Source organism: Macrobrachium nipponense, chromosome 42 (genome assembly GCF_015104395.2).
Source record: "Macrobrachium nipponense isolate FS-2020 chromosome 42, ASM1510439v2, whole genome shotgun sequence".
In the NCBI taxonomy this organism is placed as follows: Eukaryota; Metazoa; Arthropoda; class Malacostraca; order Decapoda; family Palaemonidae; genus Macrobrachium; species Macrobrachium nipponense.
The window spans coordinates 13,351,540-13,376,539 of record NC_061103.1 but is presented as its reverse complement, the minus strand read 5'-3'; the positions used below and the strand labels follow the sequence as shown (position 1 = coordinate 13,376,539).

The window sequence follows — 25,000 nt, the reverse complement described above, 5'->3', positions numbered from 1 at the left end:
ATCCGGTAGATAAGTAAAATATATTGATACCACAATCTACTGATTGACCAATGCAAGAGTTTGATAGCTTATTTTCAGAGTAAAGTTTGTCAAAATGATTTTAAGCAATAATAACATTTTACTTACAGCACCCATAAACATAGTTTGTTATATCTAACTATAATGTAAGTAACAGGTCGCCGGTAACTTTGAAGTGTTAAGAAGACAAATGAGACTTTATAAAGACAGATCAAAGAGGCGGCGGTGGGGGAACTAAACGGGAGTTCCGGAGCCGTTGTGAAATAAGTAGTATCAAAGGAGGTAGATGTTGAAATTTCATAAGAACGTCTCATTAAGCCGCGACGCCAAATTGCAATTAGTTGACGTTATTAAATGCGCTCAAAGGGAGTAAATATGTGAAATATGAAAGGACGGGGGAGGTAAATCGAAGGAAGGAACGAACGAAGGAAGGAGAAACTAGACGATTTAAAGTAGCCTTTATTAAAAGTCTGAAAGAGGAAAGCATGTTAGTCTCTTGTGACGTAGAAGGAATGCAATGGAGACGATATCTACAGCATTCAGCAAACTCCTAAGTAGTGTCAATGCAGTAACGGAGTTAATTCCCTTTTTAAAAACATCAATTGTCGTTTTGACCAATCATTGCTAATTTTGCAATTAAAATCAAGAGATGCCAACAATCAAATTATTTGCATCCAGCATCGACTCCCTCAAAGCATGCACGTAATAACAAATCTGCAAATAACTCCATTGATTAGATGGATTTTTAAAACTAAACACCACGTTTTGATTAATCGTTTTACGCCGAAACTCTCCATTTGGATAAAAACACCATTCAGACATTTTGTCCGATGTTAACCAGACGTAAAAGGATTTTATTTCCCGTTTTTTATTTTTTTATTTTGTGAAAATGTTTTTTCATGCTAGCCGGTCAGATACACACACACACACACACACACACACACACACACACACATATATATATATATATATATATATATATATATATATATATATATATATATATATATATATATATATATATATATGAAGGCTCTGTGGCCAAAGTAACTATACATGGTCGTTGCTAACTCGGGATAAGTTCGATTCCCACTGGTGAAGATACACATCAATTATAATTTCCCTTGGGTGCAAAGTATTCCAGAGGTACTGGGAATTGGATATTAAACGGAATTTATGCCTTAATATCTATGAATATATAATAGTTTCACGGGTTTTTTGACTACATACATACATACATACATCATACATACATATATCTATATATATATATATATATATATATATATATATATATATATATATATATATATAAATATATATATATATATATATATATATATATATATATATATATATACACACGTTTGTTTATTTTTATATGAATTAGAAGATAAACCTTATTCATTTGAAACAAGCCTACAGGAGACATTGACTAGAAATTCAAGCTTTCAAAGTATATTTTATTCATGCGAAATATATTTGAGAAAGTAATAGGAAATTTGATCATAGAGAGACGACTCCATTTCTGAGAAACTTGAATTTGTTTGAATTGCTTTTAAGTATTTTCACCATCTTGATCAGTATTCGATCCGAGTTTAATTATAGAATGTAGGCCGAAGGCCAAGCACTAGGACCTATGAGGTCATTCAGCGCAGAAAAAGGTTTGAAATGTGTAACAGGAGGAAATCTTCACAGTTGCACCTTGAATCAAGTGTTAAGAGAAGGTGCAAAGTAAGATGAAGAAAGAGAATACGAAAGGAGGTACAGTAATTCGTCTGGGTTTAATAGAGACGAAGCACATAATGTAAAGGACCTGATGCAGGTTCGGTATGAATTTAAGGTCAGTTTAGAGACAAAGGTACATTGAAAGGCACGACGAGTCAGGTGGAATATTTTTAAATGCGTAGATGAATTATGTTTTATTTACACATTGATAAATAATGTTTATTTTACATCCTTGACACCAGGCCTCTGTAAGCTAGTGTCTTTATTTTAACTGCTTTTCCTGGTTTAATTTCCACATCTGGGAGACGTTCTTTACCCAGTTCGACAGTTATGAACATTATTATGCATGAATGTCAGAATGCTCTTCCTGACTGATAAGGTCATTCTTGAAGGAATTGCATGATTCTGTTCCCTTGTATTTTCTCTCTCTTAATTCATATTTGGGTATTTACCATTGTTCTTGGGAATAAGGTATCTTATTAGGCGGAAGAAAGACTGATTGAACCACCCGCTTGTTGACATTACTTTTCCTACGAGATTGTTCCTCAAATTGTACTGAGAGACCACTTCTTTGACGTTTTGACCCTTCATTTAGGATCTATCATCTCGCATATTTGTTGTCAAGACTTCGTGCAGTGGCCAAGTGGGGTCATTTGAATTAAGTTTGTTTTATTTAATCATTTTGTAGATAGTAACTTTAGTTAAAAGGGTAAAACTGCCCAGCATGGGATACTTTTTTTTTAAACCTTTTTCTTGTGTTCTTAATATTAACGGTGTATGTACCCAAAAATGAATGAATGCTCGTAGGAACTTGGTATGGTAACATTTGCTGTTTTCTTCATTTCAAGAGTTATGCGAAAGTATTTGTTTATGATGTTTCAAAAGTCAGGTTCTTCATCCCGTCGAATTTCCGTTGAGCACCTAATGTGAGTCTTATTCCTCATTGAATGTTCTTGAATTATATAGGTTGTTCTTTGCATACGGTTTGTGCGTTATATAATATTCTCTCTTCAGAATATCACCTCATTTCTTTTCGCCTACTTAACATTCTTGCGAAGCTCTCAAGGTCCGGTTTTAGTTTCCTGTAAAAGAAACTATTGTTTGTTTGTTTGTATGGTGTTTTTACGTTGCATGGAACCAGTGGTTATTCAGCAACAGGAGCAACGGCTTTACGTGACTTCCGTACCACGTCGAGAGTGAACTGCTATCACCAGAAATACACATCTCTCACTCCTCAATGGAATGGCCGAAAATCGAACCCGAAACCACAGAGGTAGGACGCTAATACCATACCAACCACGCTGATGAGGCGCTAAAAAAGAAACTATTGTCTGTCCGTCAGCAGTTTTCCTGTCCGCCTTCGGAGCTTAAACGCTACTGAGGCTAGAGGGCTGCAAATGGGTACGTTGATCAGTCTCCCTCCAATCATCAAACACACAAAATGGCAGCCCTCTAGGCTTAGTGGTTTTTATTTTATTTGAACCAAGGTTAAAGTTAACCCTGATCGTAAGTCTGGCAGCGTTACAGGAGAGGCCCACCACCGGGACGTTGTTAGCGTTTCATAGGCCCCAGCTCATGCAGCATTATACAGAGACCACCGAAAGATAGATCTATTTTCGGTAGCCTTGGTTACACGCTGTATAGAAATCTCGATTTGTTAACAAAGTATCACATAGGAAGTGGCATAACACGAGTGTGTAACACATTCTTGAAATCATTTATGGGAAATGTTTCCATTTAGTTCCAGGAAAAAGACTTCATACATTGGGTCTCTGTTCGGAGGGGAAATTTGAATTGGTACTTATGATTTCGCAAAGGTCGAGATATTTTGCATGAAAATGACGATGATGATCTGCTGTGAAGTGTGTAAAGCAGACGGTTCCTTGTGAAAAGCGGGATATAAAATGCGTGATTGTAGATAATTAAAGATTGACTCAAAAATGATAGGAAATCATGATCTAAAATGGCGAGATATGCGCATTTGAATTGAGAACAGAAAATGGAATTGTGCATTGCAATTAGAGACGATGGAATAAAAATCACGTGAAAGTGAGATGCATTTCATAATGAGAAAAAAATACATTTCAATATTGTGTGAGGGAATATGCTTATTGAAGGTTAGCAGCAAAATGAAATACGCAATCTGATAGGAGGGGAGATCATTGCCTTTTAAAAATAACGAACGGATGAAAAAAGAATATTAGCACATAGATACTTGGTGAAATGGACTGGAAACATTTTTTTTACGGAAATCGAAAACTGGAAAAGATAAAAAGGCGAAGGAAATTATTATTTATAAAAAAAAAAAACTGGGCCAGGGGAAGAGAGAGGAGAGAACATAAGGATATTTCTGATAGAAAGGAAACGGCAGAGGAGAAGTGAATGAGAATAACTTTGTGGCTGGAAAAGAGTTAAGTGGTCGGGAGGCAGAATTTTCTAGCGAGAGAATATTGGGGAAAATAAATTCCACCAGCTGGAGAAGAAGAAGTAAATGGACGAGGAAGGTGGAACAGGCAAAAGGCTACTTAGAATGAAACGGGATGGGGGCGGGGGTGGACTTTAAAAAAAGTATATGTAAGCGGTAACTGTAACTAGGAATATATCACATGATTTAAAAGAAAGACAATGAGAATAGGGGGAAATCAAAGTAAAGATGAACAGCGATGAGTGGGAAACATTATGAACTCAAATGACACATTTGTAAAAAGGTGTTTGAAAAGATACACGAGAATAAAACAAGGGAGAAAGGGAAGACCACACAAAACAAATAGGAAGACGGGTAGTCTATTGGTCAACGAATTCGAGAAGAAAGAGGTGCATGACAAAGGGAAAAGAAATGCTTAACAGGTAATGGAGAAATGCATGATGAACGAAGACGTAGAAAGAACTGACAGAACAAGGACTTAATTGTAACTGAAGATTAGGCAACCTTAATTGCAGTTTCAGTTTTTCTGGGATCTGGTATGAATACCAATAGTGTTGCATAGTTTTCTGATCTGCTCTTAGTCAGCAGAGAGAGAGAGAGAGAGAGAGAGAGAGAGAGAGAGAGAGAGAGAGAGAGAGAGAGTCAAAAACAAGAAGCTTCGTCGTATATAGGAATAAATGTCTTGAATTATATGAAGGAAACGTCGCAACAGATGGTTTGGCAAAACAAACTCGGCACGTCAAAAGAGGCGAGTGCGTTTGTTTGGACTGGATTCCATGCGAGTGGAATTCCCCCTTTGCTTTGTTATAAATGATTGAGTAAGAGAGCTTCAACAGTTTCCATCCTTGAGCTGGAAGGGCGGGTTTAAAGATGATTGGTTGATTGCCATTACGTCAAAAGTGGAGTATTTAAGGCCGAGATGGACAGATGTTGACTTCAAACAATCTTGTCTCGACGCTTGAGTGTCGACGATGCTGTCGCCAGGTTTGTCGATAAAACACTCGGAGGATTTTTCCCCATTTGTTACTTTCATCAGTTTTGTAAAAAGAAAAAACTCCCCCTCTCACTCAACACCCCCCCACCCACCCCACCCCACACACACACACAAATATGATGGCTAGGTTGGTTACCTGAGGTTGAATTACCTCTTTACAATAAGCAAATCTACGCAGTGAATAAATGAGGACTCTTACTTGGAACCTTGGAGTCTTATTACCGTTAGGAATGTTATGGATATCTGCCTATGTCGATTTCAGTAAGTTATAATGTTTAGGTTAATGGATTAAATTGTTTTGTTGATTTGTTTACTTATTTGTTTTGCCTGATCAAGAAATTTATGGATTTTCGGAGTAATCATTGCCGTGATAAAGTAAGGAAACCCGTATAAGACAGTTAACTCATATTTCGATGGATATTATTTCGGAAAAAATACAAACTACGAAAGCTACTGTAACGGTTCAAAAGCTGTTTAATGATAAACTTGAAAGGCCACCCCTCCTTATTTCTCAATAAATCCTGGCGATGTATAAGGACACACTAAACGCATTTACCCCAACGGAACGGATCCTATAATGAAAATAAGTTTCGCGAGTGAAGGGTCCTTGACGAAGGAATCCCTCCCGATACATTTCCTCAGAGAAATAAGAATGCGTAAGATTCGATTGACACCTTTTCCGCCGCGTAAGCGGTATGCCCTCGATGAGGCCACGCTTCCTCCATTCTTCGGGAGGCTGCGTCGGCAAATCTGGCCTCTGTGATCTGGGTTCCTGTTCTTCGTTTGTTGCTCTCCGGCTATTTTGTTGTCCCGGTCTGGAACGGTTGAGGGACACTAGACTTATTGTGAGGTGACATTTTGGGGGGGACTCGGTTATATTTCATTTCATCATAAGACCCGAAACCTTGTAAGATTTTACAGATATTATGAGCCCAAACACAGGGTCCACATGTTAGCTATATGCAGTTCGATAGAAAAGTTTCAGCATTTTTCATTTAATTAAATTGAATATCCATCCTTCACATATGCTGGTAAGAACTGGCGCTACAATTCCTTCCTACAGTTTAACCTCCATCCATAAACACCCTTCCTTAGCTATATATTTATGTACAGATATGTATTTATATATGTACTTATGACTATATACGTACGTAGTATATATATATATATATATATATATATATATATATATATATATATATATATATATATATATATATATATATATATATATACAGTGACTTTCTATCATATCACCATGACATACCTATATTTACAGTCATTAAGCTACAAATGTCATGTAATATCCAAGTCGCTCTGCTTCGCGAATAACACCGAAGGGGAATTATAATTGGCGAGTGATTCGTCACCGGAGAAACGAGAGAGTGGGTGACAGCCCAGTGGTCAAAATTCTTCTCACTGAAGTCGAAGATTTTCACTCTCGGGTGACAAGTCACTTATCAGTTGTAATTTCCTTCGATGTTATTTCAGAGTTAGAGGGAATGGGGTATTAAATTACAACTTTTTGTTTGTTTAACACACACGTATTAATTTCGTCCTCTCGTGGGATCGAACCACCGTCCAGTGGACAGAGATGAAATCAAGACGACAGTGACGTTATCGATTCGGCTAACAAGTGAGGTTATAAGTTTATACCGATTCTGACCTTACAAATTACCGTCGAACTCGGTTATTCATAATTAGAATCGATATCCAACCCCCTCTACCATGTTAACAAATTCGAACGGTGATGTGATGATTATTAATAATATGGCTACGTTCGTCAAACGTTCGAATTTGTTAACATGGTAGAGGGTGTTGGATATCGATTCTAATTACGAATAACCGAGTTTGACGGTGATTTGTAAGGTCAGAATCGGTAGAAACTTACAACCTCACATATTAGCCGAATTGACAACATCACTGTCGTCTTGATTTCGTCCCTGTCCGCTGGACGGTGGTTCGATACCACGAGAGGACGAAATTATCATCAACTAAAAAATTCCCCTTCGGTTTACATATATGGAAATATATAATTTCCGAGGTACAGCGAATTAGAAATTAAAGGACATTTGTAGCTCGAATAATATATTATACACGTATATATATTTATATATATATACACACACACATATATATATATATACCATATATATAATTATATTAGTGTATAATTCCCATTGGAGCATTATATCAATTACTTTGCTGTACGTTGGTTGCTGCAATCATCCCAGAACTATTTTTAACTCGTAAAGTGATTTTAGTTTTAAGATTTACTACTGAATGTTGCGGTTAACTTGCAGCCTTGCATTATTTTGTTGATTTCTGTGACGCATTAGATTAAAGCTGTTATCGGGAATAGTTTGTGATGGCTTTACCTCTGTAAAAGTCGTTGTTGTCTGTATATAAGAGCATAATGCAAGTCGATGGATATCTCGTTATCTCAGCTGATAAAAATATTGATGGAATTACTATACGGTGATAGATGAAGGGATCTCGATTGCCTCAACTTCCATCATTACTTAGTTTTCAAGATGTCCAATTTACTGATAAATCACTGCATCATTAAAAGTCCTGCTTGATAAAAACTTCGTGCTGTAATGGATCATGCGTTTTTTTAAGCAGGTAATTCATTAATGGTATCCGCAATATTTGAGGCTCGTGTTAGACATGTGCCGTACCATGGTTTAATTTACAGGTCCTCAGTGGACGAGTGGGTTACATACTCTGGTAACCCGAGTTCGCTTCCCACTACTGCCAGTGAGGAACCAGGGGAATTTATTTCTGGTGATTAGATATTCATTTCTCGATATAATGTTGTTTGGATAACCACAATAAGCTGTAGGTCCCGTCGCTAAGTAACCAATTGGTTGCTAGCCACGCAAATAAAAATCTAATCCTTCGGGCTAGCCCTAGGAGAACTGTTAATTAGCTCAATGGTCTGGTTAAACTAAGATATACTTTTTTTACTTACTAAAACAATTGTTAATCCATCGTTTATTGGTAATGTAGCATATTTTGTGTGTGGTTATGTCTGAACGAAAAACTTAAAGGTATTTTCAAGGAGCATTTTGGTGGAGATGAAGTTGTATAGATTACTACCTAATCAAAGATTACAAGTTTTATACAGGAGGAACTTCGCCTTTTCGTTAGCTAAAACCAAAGTATTTGAAAAAAGACTAAGCATTGATTGTAGTACTGTTCCTTAAGGTGGTACTGACCTGGATTGTAGAATTTACTGATGGTCTGCTTATGCGTTGTACCTGGGAGCGAAACTGTACACTCGATGATCGTTTCAGGCGGCGTATCAGCCCAGACGATCAGACCCCACGATCCTATCGACCACAGACCGTTTCGCACCCCACCGCTCACTCCCCGGACGTCCACTTCGTACCTGGCAGAAGAAGCAAATCATACATAAGCCGATGTGGATCAAGTGCAGACCCACGTACTAAGTATACTTGGAATGGTTTCAGGAAATATTCCTACTTAAAAAGCAAGAACTCAAAGTCCTTTCTACCCGTTTGGTTGCTTTTGGTGCTAGTTTGTTGAAGCTTTCTCTTCTTATTTGTCCTGATTTTTACTTGAGGTCCCCAGAGTTTCCAGTATCCTCCTTTTATTTTGGTGTTGTTATTTTTCCGACCTCATTCGGTTTAATACGGTTTCCAGGTGCTCCGACTCCCTGTTTGTTTGTTTGCGCGATCTTTTTCGGGCCTTCGAATTTTCCATCGGGGCGTTTGTTCTGTTTGTTATCCGTGTCAACATTCCCCACAAACTGTTTGTGGGTTTTAAAGCTATTTGTCAGTTTATTGTTACTGCATACTATAGCACCGAGTAATTTTAGAATGTTCTCGAAGATTGTGTGCTCGTGGTTCTTTGCTCTTCAGAACACCGACGATATATTTTTGTTATTAATAGTATTGTTCATTATATAATTTTTATTATTTTTGAATTGTCAAGAACACCGAGTTTTATCAAAAATACTGATTATAAGACTAAGGGTTCAAATATTTTGTAAGATAGTAGTTTGAGTTAAGAGCAAACTTTATTCACCAGAATTATTTTTTAATGTTCAAAACATCTTGATGGTGGTGGGGGTGGGGGACAGTACATATTCCTTAAATGGCAGAAAAATCTTGATCTTGAAGCTATTAGGCTGCTCAATAGGGACTGTTACCATGGCCCTAGTAGGCAGCAAAATGCGTGTTCCTGACTATGGTTTTCTGTACAGTTATAATATACTTCAGGCAGAGGGATAACTTATAAAGGATTCTGGACCATTTGATGTCAACAAACTCCCCAGAAATAAATGGTAAATAATCCACGTGTGAGATACGTGGAAGAGAGAATGAAGCATCTCATTCTTACCACTTAGTGTGTTGCGAAAGTCACCAAGCAGGCAGTGGCATGGAGATAGCAGCCTCATACGTGTGCTAATACTGGAAGCCAGAAAATATTAAATCTTTGAGTTCTGATTGTGTGTAGATGTGGATGTTTTAGCACCTCGTAAGGCAAAACGGCAAGGGTAGTGTGCACGGGTGTACGGTTGGATAGCTGAAAGGTATAAAGCTACGAAGTGTAGCATCCACGAAGACATCTGGGATGGGTGAAATGACATAATTGTGAGTTTGAGGACCGTGTGGGTGATCAGCTTGAGTACGGCAGGAGGAAATATGACTTAAGAGAATGTTCCTAACTTTCTTTTTGAGAATATGGAGGAAGGTTGTACTAGGGTTCTTGAATGCATAAGTAAGTAGCACTTGAACAATATGATGAACAAGGAAGTGAATGCAGATGGAAAGGTATCAAGATGAAGGATGCAAATAGAGAGATGAAGTCATAAGTAGGAGTGAGTAATTTAAGACAGTTGAATGTGGACGATAGAAGAGACGACGCTTAATGATAAAAAGAGTGGGGAGATTTAGTACAAGTTGCAGAATGCTTCTGCAGGTTTCAGTGAAGTAAGGATAACAAGAAGGGAAGGCTACCATGAATTGCTAAGATTACTAGTGATTTGCTGCAGTGAACCAATGATAGTTTTAGGGACTGTGGCATGTATAGACTATGGAAATGTTTTGAAGGAACGGGAGAGAGGAGTAATTGCGCCATTGCAGGAAAGTGAAATGATAGAGCTTTGAGAATTTAAGTGGCATAAGGGTTTAATAAAACGAGGAGATAAAGTAATATAGATGACAAGTTTGCTAGTGAAAGAACAGGTTGGGTTAAGTTATGGAAGAGGGTATGTGGATGAAATGTTTCTTATGCAACAGTTTTGTGAGAAAAAGAGAAACATTGGAAGAACAGTGTGGCTTTAAGAAATGAAGAGGGTATTTACCAAGTGTTGGATATGCAATAGTAAATTTGGGGAAGTTAAAAGAGGGTATGTGGATGAAATGTTTCATATGCAACAATTTGTGAGAAAAAGAGAAACATTGGAAGAACAGTGTGGCTTTAAGAAATAAAGAGGGTATTTACCAAGTGTTGGATATGCAATAGTAAATTAGGGAAGGTTTAAAAGTAAAGGGTAAAACTGTACGAGGCATACATGCCCCAGAAGCAGCTTACTATATGATGAATACAGGCAATGTGGTGGAGGCGCGCGGGGGGGGGGGCGGGGGGGAGGCTGTTGGTGGTGGGGCGTTTTTATGATAGACCAATACATGGGTAGAAGGGGGTCAGATATGAATGTGTTTGGGTCTCCAGAATTCATTAGTATCTTTATGACTGGAGTGATTCGATAAGTCAGCAACAAGAAAACTGACCCAGGTCAAAGTTGTGGGACGGGACAGTCACGAATTGAATTGAGGACAGATGCGTTTATTTTAAAAAATGATACATTACTGGTTGATTGGCGAGAGAGAAGGAAATTGGAGAGTTGAGTGAAAGTTTTAAAAGATTTTTTCAAGGGTAGACTGAAGTATGTATAATGGATTATGGTAAGATGCAAGATGACAAGCAAGAGACTTGGTGCTCAATAAAACCCAAGGTGGCAAATATGTGGATTGGTGAACCAACTCTTATGCTCTGGAAGAGTAAAGTATTGGTGCTTAATGTGCAGAAAAACATACTTGAGCTACTTAAATGCGTTGCTTGAATGCAGAATAAAAAGAAAATAAAAGCGTGGAAATTGTGGAGATACGTAGGGAAAAAAAGGTATAACGTTTAGTATATGTTAAGATGGATCAAGAGTGTTATGAGATGGTCTCATCTTGCAGAAAGAGTGGAGGACGAAAATTTGATGAAATAAAACAATATAATTTTCAGGTGTGAGAGGGAGTAGTAGAGAACGTCCGTAATGTGGTTAGGTAGATGAAGAGAAATAAGGCACAAGAAAGAAAGTTCCTCAACACCCACGAAGTTTGATAATGTCTGCAAGATAAGGTTGAATGGCACAGTGTTGTAAAGGATTTTAGTGCGCTGTTCTTGATCTATCTGCACTTCATCACGATATAGCAAATACAATGGGAATGAGGCAGTAAGGCGTTTTTTTTTTTTTTTCTTTTTGCTGTGTAAGAACCACTTTAAAGAAAATGTCCTATGACTATATATATATATATAATATATATATATAATATATTATATATATATATGATATTATATATTATATATATACACACATATAATTTATAATTATTATCCATGTAATAAATATTTTGGCACCTATAAGTGACTCGAACACTTATTTAGCACGAACCAAGAACCTGATAACCCCAGTGGTCTTGAACGTCGACTGGAAGTCGTTGGCTCGTACTGGCGAGTGATCGAGTCATCTACGTACCAAAACATTTATCACTTATAGTTCCTTTTCAGTGTTATTCCTTATGTAGCACAAAAATTGGATATTGAACATTTATAGCTTAATGTATATATGTATATATGTTAGGCCTAGGGTTATAATTAATGATTATTATTGCCAATATGTTCGCTGTGACCTATTGGAATGCCGAAGCAACGAACCCGAGAAAAAGCTGATAAAATGGTTTTGCTGTCTGCATAGTAGACAAGTCAATGTATGACAGTTTATGAACTCTTTTCAAAGTGCTTTTGGGAAACTGGTTGTAGCCAGTAATATGAGACGCTAACGAAATGTGCATTCGTATGTGCGTGTGCGCCTCCTCCTTTTAAAATGTATCATACCAACTCTATGGTGGATTTGGATAGAGTACGTCATACTGAGAGTACGTCATACTGACAGAGGCCTAACGAGAGAGAGGAGAGAGAGAGACGAGAGAGAAGAGAGAGAATGAATATGTTACGCCGTTACCTCATTTGCCTTGACCATTCGTAGGCGCTCTTTTGTTTCCCCGCCGGACGAACGTTGCAAGTCTCTCTTTTCCAAAAACAAACACAATATTATTCCGTGAGGCCCTGCCAGCTTTAGTACTCGGAAGGTATATCGAATGGGTTTCTTACCTGCTTCCATTTGGTACTCTGGTGTACAATGTAAACATGGGCCGCGGGGCTGTGTACCCGACGAGGCAGGTGATGTTCACCAAATGCTCCGAAGGACGGTGGTAGGTCAGGTCCATGTAGCGGGCGGGAGCTGGGCGGAGAGCAACACCGAGATTAAAATCATGATGGTGATGTACTGGGTGGTGATGGTGAATGGAAAATGAGGATAAACAGACAGGTTAAAATAATGTATCCGCATTATTTTAACCTGAATGGGAAAGTGATGATAAACAGACAGGTTAAAATGATGCGGATGATGGTGAATTGGAATATGAGGATAAACAGACAGCTTAAAATAATGCGGATGATGGTGATAGTGAATGGAAGACTGAATAAACAGGTAGACGATGGTGATGGTAGGCGGCAAAACCTTGAATGTGACGAAATGGACAACGAGAGGAATGAAATATATTGTAAAATGATCATTTATATAATTTCCATTTTCATTCATTCTCATCATAGCGCTGAATAACCTTGTGGGCCCCAGTGCTGACTTTATGCCCAAATCATATTTTCAATTCCTATAAGAAAATTATTATTGTTATTATATATGATATAAAGAGCTTCACCAAGCATATTAAAAACACGATAACAAATTATGAAGAAATGGTAAAATGGAAAAAGAGGAAATATGATGATAATCTACATTCAAAGAGTCAAAGATGTTCGATAAAATATTGAGAAGGGAAGGTAATGATGTCGTGAAGGATTATGATGCTACATGAATAATTAATTTTTGATGCTACATGAATAATTAATTTTTGATGCTACATGAATGATTAATTTTTGATGCTACATGAATAATTAATTTTTTACTAATCTCCCATTGTTGATACTGTGGTCGAAAGATTTTATTGTTCTAGTTTCTAAGCATCTCGTACAGATATGCATAATGATTAAATATTTTTATCAGGTGCAGATATGCATAATGCGAATATACTTTTATCATAGTTAGAAAGCACTTTCATTTGGTAGTTATGATATCGGTGGAGTTTTTGTTATATTTTACTACAACAATGGTTTCTCTCTTCAGACACGTCATAGTTGCTAAAAATATCTGATATTTCACGAACCCACATTTCCATCAGTTGGTGCGGAACTTCTGGCATCTGTGTAGTCCAAAAGGTCTGGCCTGAATTTCGGCTTTTTATCTAAAACCTCAAAGTTTTTGTGAAATAAAGGAAATGAAAAAGTGACTCTTAATATGAATAATGTTTCGTCGAATTTCGGTATCAGTAAAATTATGAAAAATAACGAGGGGCGTTTTTAACGTCATGATGAGTTGGACAATTTTTTTATATACATAAAATACGATTTAAAAAAACGGCGAATGTTCAGCTGACGCAGACTTTGAGTAGGATTGCAACTTTGGATTTTTATTTACTTATTTACTGATTTTTTTTTAACCAAAATTTTTTTTTTTTGCTGTTGCTGTCGGTGTTATGTTTATGTATCTGATGTTTGCTGTGTAAATAGCTTCGGTTGGATTTACATCAATGCGGGACGTGACATATCTTCCCAATTATGACGTTAATTTAGAAAGCAACAGTGATGGTTAAAGGTGCCATTGTCGTTGCTTTGAAGTTGATTGGTGAAAGGACTTTCTTGCTCTCGATAGATTTGTCATAAATATGTTTAACCTCCCAATAGTTATGAACACTTTCGTAATGACGGATTTCTTTTTTTGTGTGTAAAAGTGAGGGTTGATTGTTTTGGTAATAGTAGTTAGTGATGAAAATTGTATTTGTAATATCGTCCAAGTATGACGATGTATTTGTGGATGTTTCAGATGACCACTTTATCGCGCTGGCTGAATTTGGAAGAGAAAGATTATTCATATTATAAAAAGCGAGGGGTGATTTGATTTTCATCAAAAACAGTTAGTGGTTGTGTGATTGTAAGGTGAAATACTAAAGTATCGATCAGTTTAAGTCTCTGCCGTTTAATGAAATGAAATGAGCGGAGCATAATGATTTTGACAGTAAATAGGAGTGAATTTGTGACAGTGACTATGGATTTGATGATATTTATATAGTAATATATGAAAAAATAGCAATGACCACATGAAAAGAATTCACCAGTAATATTAACAAGAAGACGGCACTGTAGAGTAGAAATACATTTGATAATTATTATAAAGTGAAAGAAATGTGAAACTATTATCAATGACCACATGAAAAGAAGTATAGTAAAATTATTTTTTTAATGAAAATCATTTTAATTCATTTTGAAGAAATGAATGTATAGTACTTTTAGTAATCCAGGTATGAGGTCAAGTCAATATAATTCGGTCAGAATGGATGATATACCATTACGATAAAATTCCGTTTCGTTATAATGGGGCAATAATATAGCGAACTGGTATGCTGGAAAATCTTGGAAAAGAGCCATTTGTCGCCTTTGCATCTTGATCTGTGTATAAACTTTTGTTGATTATTAAATAAATAAATAATGAAATGCTGATTACTTCTTATGGAAAGTTGTGTTATTGGGATAGAATTGGTATTCAAATAATGAATTTCCATTGATTCTTTTCAGGCGAGACAATCAAAGCAAATGAGACTAAATCTCGTGCAACGCTGAAACTCACGTTGCATTTGTTTTCAAAATGAGGTTTATTAGGAAAGACATTTAAGTGATTCTTTTATTTGGCTGCGGTGGGATTTTTTTTCTTTCCTTCGGTCTTTCTTCAGTTGCCTATTCGTCACTATATGTAATTGAACATATATTTATGTATATTTTACATATGTGTGTGTGTTTGTGTGTGTGTGTGTTGGTATGGGAGATGGGAAGTGGTAATAAAATGTTAAGTGGCAGGACAAAGAAAAGTATGAAATGTTTAAATCGTGTTTGAGGTACGATATAGAACATCATGCGGAGATGTGCGGGAAGATGAGTGTGCTAGTTAAAAAGAGAGAGAAAATGACAGCAATAAATTCAAGTGAGTTGGAGACTTTGAACCAGAAGTTGTGGATGAATAAGTTGCTCTGCCGGGAAGTGAATGTAGAGAGAATGTAGAGCAACTGGAATTCAAAGTAAAAAATACAGTTGGAGAGATGCTTTCCAAAATAAATTCAGTCCTGGGTTGATGTAAAGTATTTTGGATATTTGTTTGTTGTTGAAGACGGAAGAGGTGCGGTGCAAAACGGTGCAAGAGTAGAAGGGGTTAGTGTAAGTGTGCTAATGTGTGAAGTTTGGAAATAAAGGGTCGAAGCTTTTTGTAACATACAAGGTACAAGAAAAAGCATCTGACAGAATCAGCAATATGGATGATAAATGGGAACTTTTGTGTTGTGGGCAGGTGCTTGTTTAAACAGCTAGAAAAGTGACTGGTCTGGTGTCTCCTTGTGGATGGAGTGATATTTAGAAGTCAGAGAAAAGAATTTAGGTGTAATTACAAAGTTGATGGATTAAACAATGAATTGCGAATAGAGTGCGGTATGGAAAAAAGAAATTAAATGTAATTACAAAGTTGATGGATTAAAGAATGAATTGCGAATGGCGTTTGGGATGCTGAATAGTTGCAGAAGATACAGTATTAAGTTTAGTGACGAGAAACTGTGGAAATAAAAGATTGAAAGTTTTGCAAGATGAGAAAATTTTCAGTTAAAGTGATCAGGAATATGATTAATTGAAAACAAGAAAATTAAGCAAGATGTGTTAATATTGTGATGAAAGAATGATAGTTGGTAGTTTTTATATATTCGGATATAAATGTAATGGATAATGGTAAGATGAGAGAAGCACGGTTTCAGAATATAGGTGCCTGCATAAGATTGGTTAGAGACCTGGAATGTCTGTGAAAGCCCTGACATATATATCATGAGGACTATTGAGGCGACTCCCTTTTGTGCTGAATGGAAATGAAAGGGATAATGTTGTAGTTACTGAGGTGTAGTATTTTTATAGTATAAAATGGCATAACATAGGGGGAAAAAGTGAAAAAAGAGAATGGATCAGGATGTTGTGATAGAGCCCACTTGTAAAGGAAGGAGGGTGAAGGAGGTGAGGAGCACTTAGAACTCACTGGGTGTGATAAAAGAGCTGGAAAGGTTGGTCATTTCTTATCCAACACCCACAAAAGTTATATACGGGATAGAGGTGAATGGTTAATGTGTATGTTTATGTGTAGAGAAGTTCACAGAAAAGGGGATTCATCCACGATGGAGCAATTAAAATGTGAATGTGGTACTTGAGTCACTTTTTGTAAGGGAAAAAGATTAAATGTTAGAACATACACAACATATATATATAAAATAAATATAATATAATATATATATATATATATATATATATATATATATATATAATATATAATATATATTTTACACATATATATGTGTGTGTGTGCGCGTGTGCGTATGTGTATGTGTGTTTTATGAGGAAACTTCAGTAATAGATGCGACGTGTACAAGTTGCTTTGGTGATACTAAGGTTATTAGAGCTCTTCCCCCAAGCACTCCCCTCTATAAACCTGCCTTTCTCATCCACCGGCCTCACTCAAACACACACACACACACACACACACACACGCAAGCACGCATGCAATCTGACGCACATCGCTGCAAGCTCCGTTATAGATCAGTTTTTAGATAGTCTGTTTAATTAACTGCGTGCTCCTGACAGCTCATTAGACTGGTGGCTTGGGTAAAAAAAAAAAAAAAAAAAAAAAAAAAGTGTATCATAAAATGAAACGAAGTCTCTAATGTAGTGATTGCTTCCCAACGTCAAAAATGGAAAAATTCCTGTATAATGAATAGCCGAAATGAAGTCAAAAAGTAAAGTTTTTCACTTGACATATGTGACCGTGAAGGGTCGAGTTACCAGAGCGGATTTTTGTAAGCGGATCACTGGTCAGGATTTGGTGGATTGCTTTATTCATCCACCATCGTGACGCCGCTGGTCAGGGAATTCGAGTCGATAGATTCCCAAAAATATTCAACAGTGGCGACTGACTGACTGACTGACTGACTGCCTGACTGGCTATCTCTCGCTCACCGCCATCATGGAAATTCATGCAAATGAGACAAACATTCACTTGATTTGGTTTCGTCAAAGCGAAGCTTTTATAAGAGAAATCGCCTCTAATTACTGCTGAATTTGCTGTATAGATTTCGTGTCATATCGCCTGACGATTCCGAAATAAATGAGCGCTCCTGATGCGCTCGTCCTCTGATACATGACCCGTCCTCCTGCTGCACCAAAAAGAAAAATAAAGGGAAAAACTAAATACCGAAACTTTGGGTTCAAAGAAACGAAAACTCTCCCACTGTCCCCTGTCCTCCGCCCACTTTAATTTTATGCAGATCCATTAGGTACAAGTTAAAGATACGAGCTTCAGTGATATTTATCACGGAATTTTAGTGATACAGTTAGTTTCCTCCAGCAAGAAGAGCACGGGAGTAACGCCAGTGCATTTATTAGTGCTTTGAGCCAGTGAACAAATCGGATGTTTCGCTTTCCAAAGATCAACAAAATGCGCATAATCCCGCGATAAACAAACGGATCGTGATCCCCAACGTGGATGGGTGTAGGTTACGTCTAAAGAAAACTCGAGCATGTTATTTGTGGTAAATTGCTATTTGGGGAAAGCGGCTCTGGATGCACGGGCACCGAAAATCGTCCTCCACAGTCAGGGGGAATCATGATTGTGCCTCTCGAGTTGCGACGCTTCGTAAATGTTATTCTTTTGGTCACGTAATTTGGGGGAATTTCCGTCGCGTTTTTCCTACAGTTTAAATGTGTCACCGAAATACCTTTTCTTTGCTTTGTTGATGTTTTCCTCCTTCCTGATTAGTCATGGTTTGAGCACTCGTGGACTGCGCAATTCGTCTAAGGCAGAAAGTTATCTTCTTGCAAGTATTTACATATTCCTCGTTCTCTCTCTCCCAAAATGTAATCACTTGTTACCAGCCCTGAAGTGACGATTCAGGTTCGTTACCAGAAACGTAATGATTTAGTTTCCTTATCAAAAGTATGACGATTCCCTTCTGTTACCGATATCTGCAGTCATGTTAATTAGGGTCGCTGTTTCTTAAGCCTGGAAAATATTCAAAAGGTTCCTTTTTCCCCACCCTCCCGAAATCTAATTCATGGTTGGCAGTCGTGAAGCACACCTTTCGTCCACGTTGTCAAACCCACACAACATTCTACGTAAAATTACTAATAAAATGACAGGCAAGTGTATACAGCTAAGCCTAAACAAAAGACTAGCCTTCCTGGTAGAGATAATGACAATAATCATGATGATGATGATGATTTCGATGACTGAAAAAGAACATTATAAAGTTTCGAAACTGACAAGGCAGGATGTTGCCTGACTTGACTCCTCACCCCAGACGATCATACTGGCTGATCGAGTGTCCTCATCCTCGAAGGTACTGACGGTGCAGGAATAGCGTCCCGAGAGCTGAGGATGGGCTCGAGGGATGTAGATAGCACGGTGCTTCTCCCAAGGACCTCCCTTCACCTGATAGGTCGTGTTGACGTATCCGCTGAGGACTCCTAACACCTGCGGGGAGCGAGTAGGAGGAATCCACTGGTAGACCAGGTGGACGCCGTCGATGTACCTGCGGGTTTGATTGAGGGTTCAGCGGTTAACAAGAGACAGGTTGTTCAGTGTGGCTGTTGAAGACGGATTCGCTGATTGATTCCTTTGCTGTCTGACCTTTTGTCGGTGCTACTTTGGCTTGTTATCGAAGTGTCACCCAATCCGAGGTGGTAGTACTAAACAGGTGCTATAGTAGATTCACAACAACGGTGCATTTGATGTCCAGGCCAGTCCCTTACGACGCTCCTGGTTGGCTGTTGATAAGCCAATCACAGGGCTGGAAACTCTCAGTCTTTCTCGAGAGTGCACATGGGTAGGATCTATGTTCCACCTCTTTCAGGGGAGGTGGAACATACATCCTGCCTATGTGAACACTCTCGAGAGACTGAGAGTTTCTAGCCCTGTGATTGGCTTATCAACAGCCAATCAGGAGCGTCGTAAGGAACTGCCCTAGACATCAAAGGCACGGTTGATGTGAATCTACTAGACTAATAAACATGGCGGAAGTTTCTTAGGACGCCGTATTAAGGACTAGCCCCTCTAGGATCAAAGTATTATATACCCCCCTTTCTATCCCTACGGGCTGCTCTATGAGCAAGAGCCCGTACTGGCATAAGGCCAGCTTAATAAAAAAACAACCACCACCTTAATAAACGATATCTTCGTGCGGTCTTTACTTTATATTTACCATACGGTGTTTTGTACTATGTGGTACCTCGAGTAGGTGACGCGTAGATAACAAGCCAAAGTACCGCCCCTTTTTTTACATTTTTTTTCTGTTTTTGTGGGAGGAGATTTGTCGTCCAAACTTAATTGGTTAGAGAAAAAACAAATCACATCTCAGGGTAAGTTGAAAGAATACTATTATTTATCAATAAATTTTAAATGAGTAATTTCACGAGTCTTGATTTTACTCGTAACTTAAATTGTCCGAATTATTTCCTTTGCAAGAAGTAAATTATCTTGAATTAAGAGGAGGACATGCTTACATTACGTGTATAATTTTTAATGGAGATTTCTTCCTTGTCAGTGTTAAAATTCAGGAAAAATCATGTAGATTTGGCAACTTATCGTATAAATATGATAATATATTAGTTGGGGATTACTTGTACATACAGAAATGCATTGGCCTTGTTTTTTAAAATGCAATTGGTGAATAATTACAGGAATGTAATTCTCATATTGCGAGTTGATTAATTACTTCAGATCCCAGTTTATGTGGATTCGAATAATTGCAGAGCAAGAGTTATGAATTCATCTCATAATACAGTACTCGAGGAAGAGTTTCTGATGTTAAATGAAATTAAAATTGAGCTCTGTAACTGCACTGTGATGAGTGGTAAAAGTGCACGTACAAATTGGTATTTGTTTATGACTGAGAAATGATTAACTTGGCAGCTCTGTTATCAGTTAGAAAATGATTTCAACCACGATTTAAACAAGATATTTAATATAATTATGGATTAAAATTCATACTCTTGCCATCAGTAAATTACTGAGGGAAATCTCCTATTTCAAATGTTTACGCAGACAAGCAAACGCATGTACACGTAAGCCCCCTGTATGTGCAAAAAAAAAAACTACGAAGAAAGGAGCCAGGCCTCCAAGGCCTTTTTTGACTTACCACTTGACAACCAGGCCGGACCTCTCCCATTCTCGCACTCTGTAGTTGCAGTCCAGGATAACCTCCGAGTCTGCTTTGACCACCTCTGGAACTGTCAGACTCAAGATGGTCACACACTGGCCGTATCCTGTGTAAACAAGGAGAGAGTTGGAGTTAATTCCTGGAGCCAGAACTGCTCGATCTTGCCCTTCATTTCGATTTCTGTCAGATGAAAAGACTAGATATTTGTTCCCTGAACATTTCGATGCGGCTGTTAATCTAAACATTGAATTATGGACATAATAGTAAGTCGACAATGGCAGGGTGCATTCTGGGTATGGAAGGGCTTGGTTGGGCAGTTATCTTTATCCCCAAACACTCGGCCAGAACCGGAAGGTCTACAAACCCAGTAGCCACCCCTTCTGTGAGGAAAAGACATGTACTTCAAAAACCTACAGGTGTCGGTCAATAAGAAATGACTTTGCCTCACCCTGAAAGTGTCATAGAAGAACAGCAGGTAATGCATTATTTTTCAACAGTTTCACCAAACTTCAAAGCATTTGGGTAACTAATGTGCAAGGTTTCTTATCCCACATATTCATCTATAAAATGGATAACTTCATTATTGTTCACAAAATGGCGACATTATAGATTGACATTTTTTTTTGTAAAGAAGCAGGCACAGATCAGATGGCGACGGGTCAGTTCAGAGTCACATTTGACATTTCAGTCACTGCCATTCTCGTAGTTCTTGTCTTTGTTTCATCTAAATTTCTGTTTTCGAATGGAGCCATAATGATTCAGATTCATAATGCTCCCTGTTAATGGTATAACCCTTCCCAGATGGTCTACAGTATCTTGACACCACTCTCCTGAACGCAGGTTGAAAGCATTTAATCCGTGTCTCAATCGAAGTTATTGAAATTCCGTAGAAATTGTCTGTATCTGTAAAGAAACGAATCATATGTGGATTGCAAGTTTTATTTTTTATTGCTATAGGATGACGGTCGATGAAACTATAGCATTCTAGCTTCTTTGTGACTGGAAGTTATGGTAGGACTACAGCTCTCTGCCTCACTTTAGATGACAAAATAATTAATATAATCTACTGAGGTCTTGTATGTTGTGAATTTATTACGTTTGAAAAACGTTTGAAAAGAGATGCATGATAGTTGACGTATTCAGTGACAGAAAGTTGGACGTTTCGACATTTTGTTCAAATTCAAATTCAAAAGCTTTATTTCGGACACAATTGGCCATAGACAAACATACACATAAACATACATAAAAAAACCTCCGAACTCTAAAAGGATGGAGTTGAAAATAAGCATGAGAAATTATTATGAAGAGAGGTGAAAAATTATGATTTGAATGAGATGATGGTTATGAAACTAAGTGATTCTTCATATTAAAAGCACATATAAATATGAAGCATATCAGAAATTTTTTTTAAAGAAATACTATATTTTTACTTGAGGCTTTTCCAGCGTTTGCAAGTAATTGAAATAAACAAACAAACTGGGTGGGCAACCTTCGTCTTAGTATACATTTTTCAGATTCTTCAGCCTTTACAAATAGCATGTTATATTTTGGCGCCTCGTTCTTCAAAAGATGGCTGACCAAAGATCCACAAAAAGAGTGGAAGCGCTTGCATGCCTCGGAATACCCATGAGCCATCGTAGGCTATCGTTTCAGCATCCCTTCAGCTCATTCGTAGTTCATTGTTTTCCTCAGACAACTAAAGATATGCCGTGAAAACTTTTACAAAAACTCTGAAAAAGGATTTTCTTGACATCATCGCTACATTTAGAAAAGTTCCTTAAAATCATATTGCCCCTCTCAAGTAGACCTCTGTACAAATATTCTACATGGCATCGTCAGAATTCTGAGCAGTAAAATAATATCCGGCACAAAATCTATTCGTGCGTTGTTAACAACAATACGTGATATATTAGTCGGACAGACCTTACTCTTAGAAAAAACAGGCATTTGGCCCTCTTTACATTTAACAAAAGAAGCTTCTTTACATTTAAGAATAGAAGCCTGTCAGACATAGAATCACGGCAAATATTTACATGATGCTGTAGCCCATCCACTGAAGGAGCAAATAAAAGCATATAATCGGCATACAGCAAATGGTTTAAAATCATGTTGTTTAAATAACTTCCCACTTAAATTTGACTCGGCCTATGTGAGAAGTAATCGATTTAAACATTGAACAGGTAAGGTGGAAGTAAACTTCCCTGTCTCACTCCGCCTGAGGTGGAAAATTCACTCGAAAATACATGGCCCCATTTGACAATCATTTGCTGATTTTTATACCACTCGCCTAGCAGTTTGATAATATAGCAAGGAACATTTCTTTTTGGCGGTGCTTCAAATAACATCAAAAGAGTCACTTTATCAAAAGCCTTACCCATAAAACAAGCAAATACAGGTGTTTAAGAATATGAACTGGCATATCCGTTCCATGATGGGATGTGTAAGTGAACTGGTTGTCATTTGTCAATAAGTGCTTTTTACATCTCTCCAATACAATCTCTTCCAAAGCTTGAGATAACAATGGCTAGAGCAATCGGCCTATAATTGGATATGTCACTGTGGTCCGCGTTTTTATCTTTAATCAAAAGGGAAAGTATAACCAGAATAAGAGCTCTTGGTAAGAATGATGACAGAAACGGGAAGTGATGAATAAACTTAGTAAAACTTTAAGTACCGGATGAGCCTCAGTTAAGTGCTGAAGGGCCAGGCCATCATATCCAGGGCTACTGGAAGAGTTTCGAGAACTTGAAGCATTCGAAATTTAATTCACATTTGTTCCTGTAACATCTCGCTGACTTTGATTTTCCACTGGATCTGCGGCAGGATGTTTAGAATAATGTTCTTCCCAAAATTCGGAAATGTTTTCAAAACTACTCACTTCATTTATTATGTTTGGTAAGAAGTCTTTGGATTTTCTTTTATTCTCTCCAAAACTTCTTCATGCTCCCTTTAAGACACCTTGCAATTTTATTGGATCTCATTTCCTCCTCATTATCTTTACAAAATCTAAACATCGAGGCACTCTGGACTTGGAGTGACGAGATGGTGAGGCAGAGATGCCGAAAATTCTGAGTATCTTTTCTGATGCCATTAAGGAGCCACGATGATATATATAAACGTCAACGTGTGAGAAGCTTTGTGAATTTTTCCATTCAGTGTACCGGGTGAGTAGCGCTGAAGACGAATGCCTGTTGCACAGTTCTGGAAAAATAAGAATGATAGGGACCTGTTTCTGGGAGTTTGAATTTCTCTAGCTAGGAGATGGTAAAGTAGGTTTTTAGTCGGTACCTACAGACAGCTGATGTGGCCCAGACTAATTATGTATGGTAGGGAGAGAGTTGGTGATATTAGTTTTTAATTCGTCTGTGAATCTTTTCACGTTCTAGTTATTTCAGAGGGATCACATCGCTCAACTGCAACATTTTTCTGCTGAAATGCTTGACATTATGTTTCCTATCCTTGTTTATTTTCCAGTTTTATCTCCAAATCTTTATAACTCCCTTCACCTTTTATTCCCCCTTCACTACGACTTTTAAACCATTTAGTTGGGTGAATATGCAAGGGTTGCATGAAACCCTATTGCATGAAACAATACGTTACCGGTACTCATTCTCTGAATTGATTGCTTCTTGGAAAGGCAAGAGCTCTTAGTTTGTGATGCCACTCAATCATCTATATCATAGTACTCTTGGCTTATTTGAGATGCAGAAGTTGGTTAATCTTAATGGGCAGCAATTCAGAAAAACGATATTGTTTTATTAAGATCAGAAATACTAAAAGTTTTCAGTGGCCCTTAACAAGGCTGGAATGTTTTTCGTAGTTAAAAGAACAATGGCATCTTCCTGGAACTATTGGAAATGAGGTATTTCCTGATGTTTACTAGGAAGACGATCATTTCTGCGTTCTCAAGACGAAAAAATATACTAATTTCCGGCAGCCTGCCCTTTATTGAAATGGATATCTAGTCTCATAAAAAAAAGATTGTTGGTAAAAAATACAAACAACAACGTTAAGCTTTATTTTTAATTAAAAAGGTAAATTCAGTAAAGGCATAAACAACCAATGATTTAATTCCACCTTATTTCCTACTTGAGTTTTCAGGATGTCAATAAACCCACGTCTTTTATTAATAAGAGTCTGAACTCCTTGCTGGAAATTTCGTTTGAATAACAGCCTTTATAACTGTAA

The 25,000-nt window shown here is 37.5% G+C and overlaps 1 protein-coding gene across 2 annotated transcripts in view; it reads right to left on the bottom strand.

The window, feature by feature from the left end:
• The window catches only part of LOC135212981 (uncharacterized), a 373,893-nt gene that overhangs the window by 119,806 nt on the left and 229,087 nt on the right, over nucleotides 1-25,000 (bottom strand). For both annotated transcript variants that reach the window (XM_064246753.1, XM_064246754.1), the window contains exons 3-6: nucleotides 20,792-20,918; nucleotides 18,951-19,186; nucleotides 12,579-12,708; nucleotides 8,387-8,559 (exon numbers count right to left, since the gene is read on the bottom strand). In XM_064246753.1, the coding sequence (XP_064102823.1) occupies nucleotides 8,387-8,559; nucleotides 12,579-12,708; nucleotides 18,951-19,186; nucleotides 20,792-20,918 (666 nt within the window). The remainder of the gene's footprint in view (nucleotides 1-8,386; nucleotides 8,560-12,578; nucleotides 12,709-18,950; nucleotides 19,187-20,791; nucleotides 20,919-25,000) is intronic.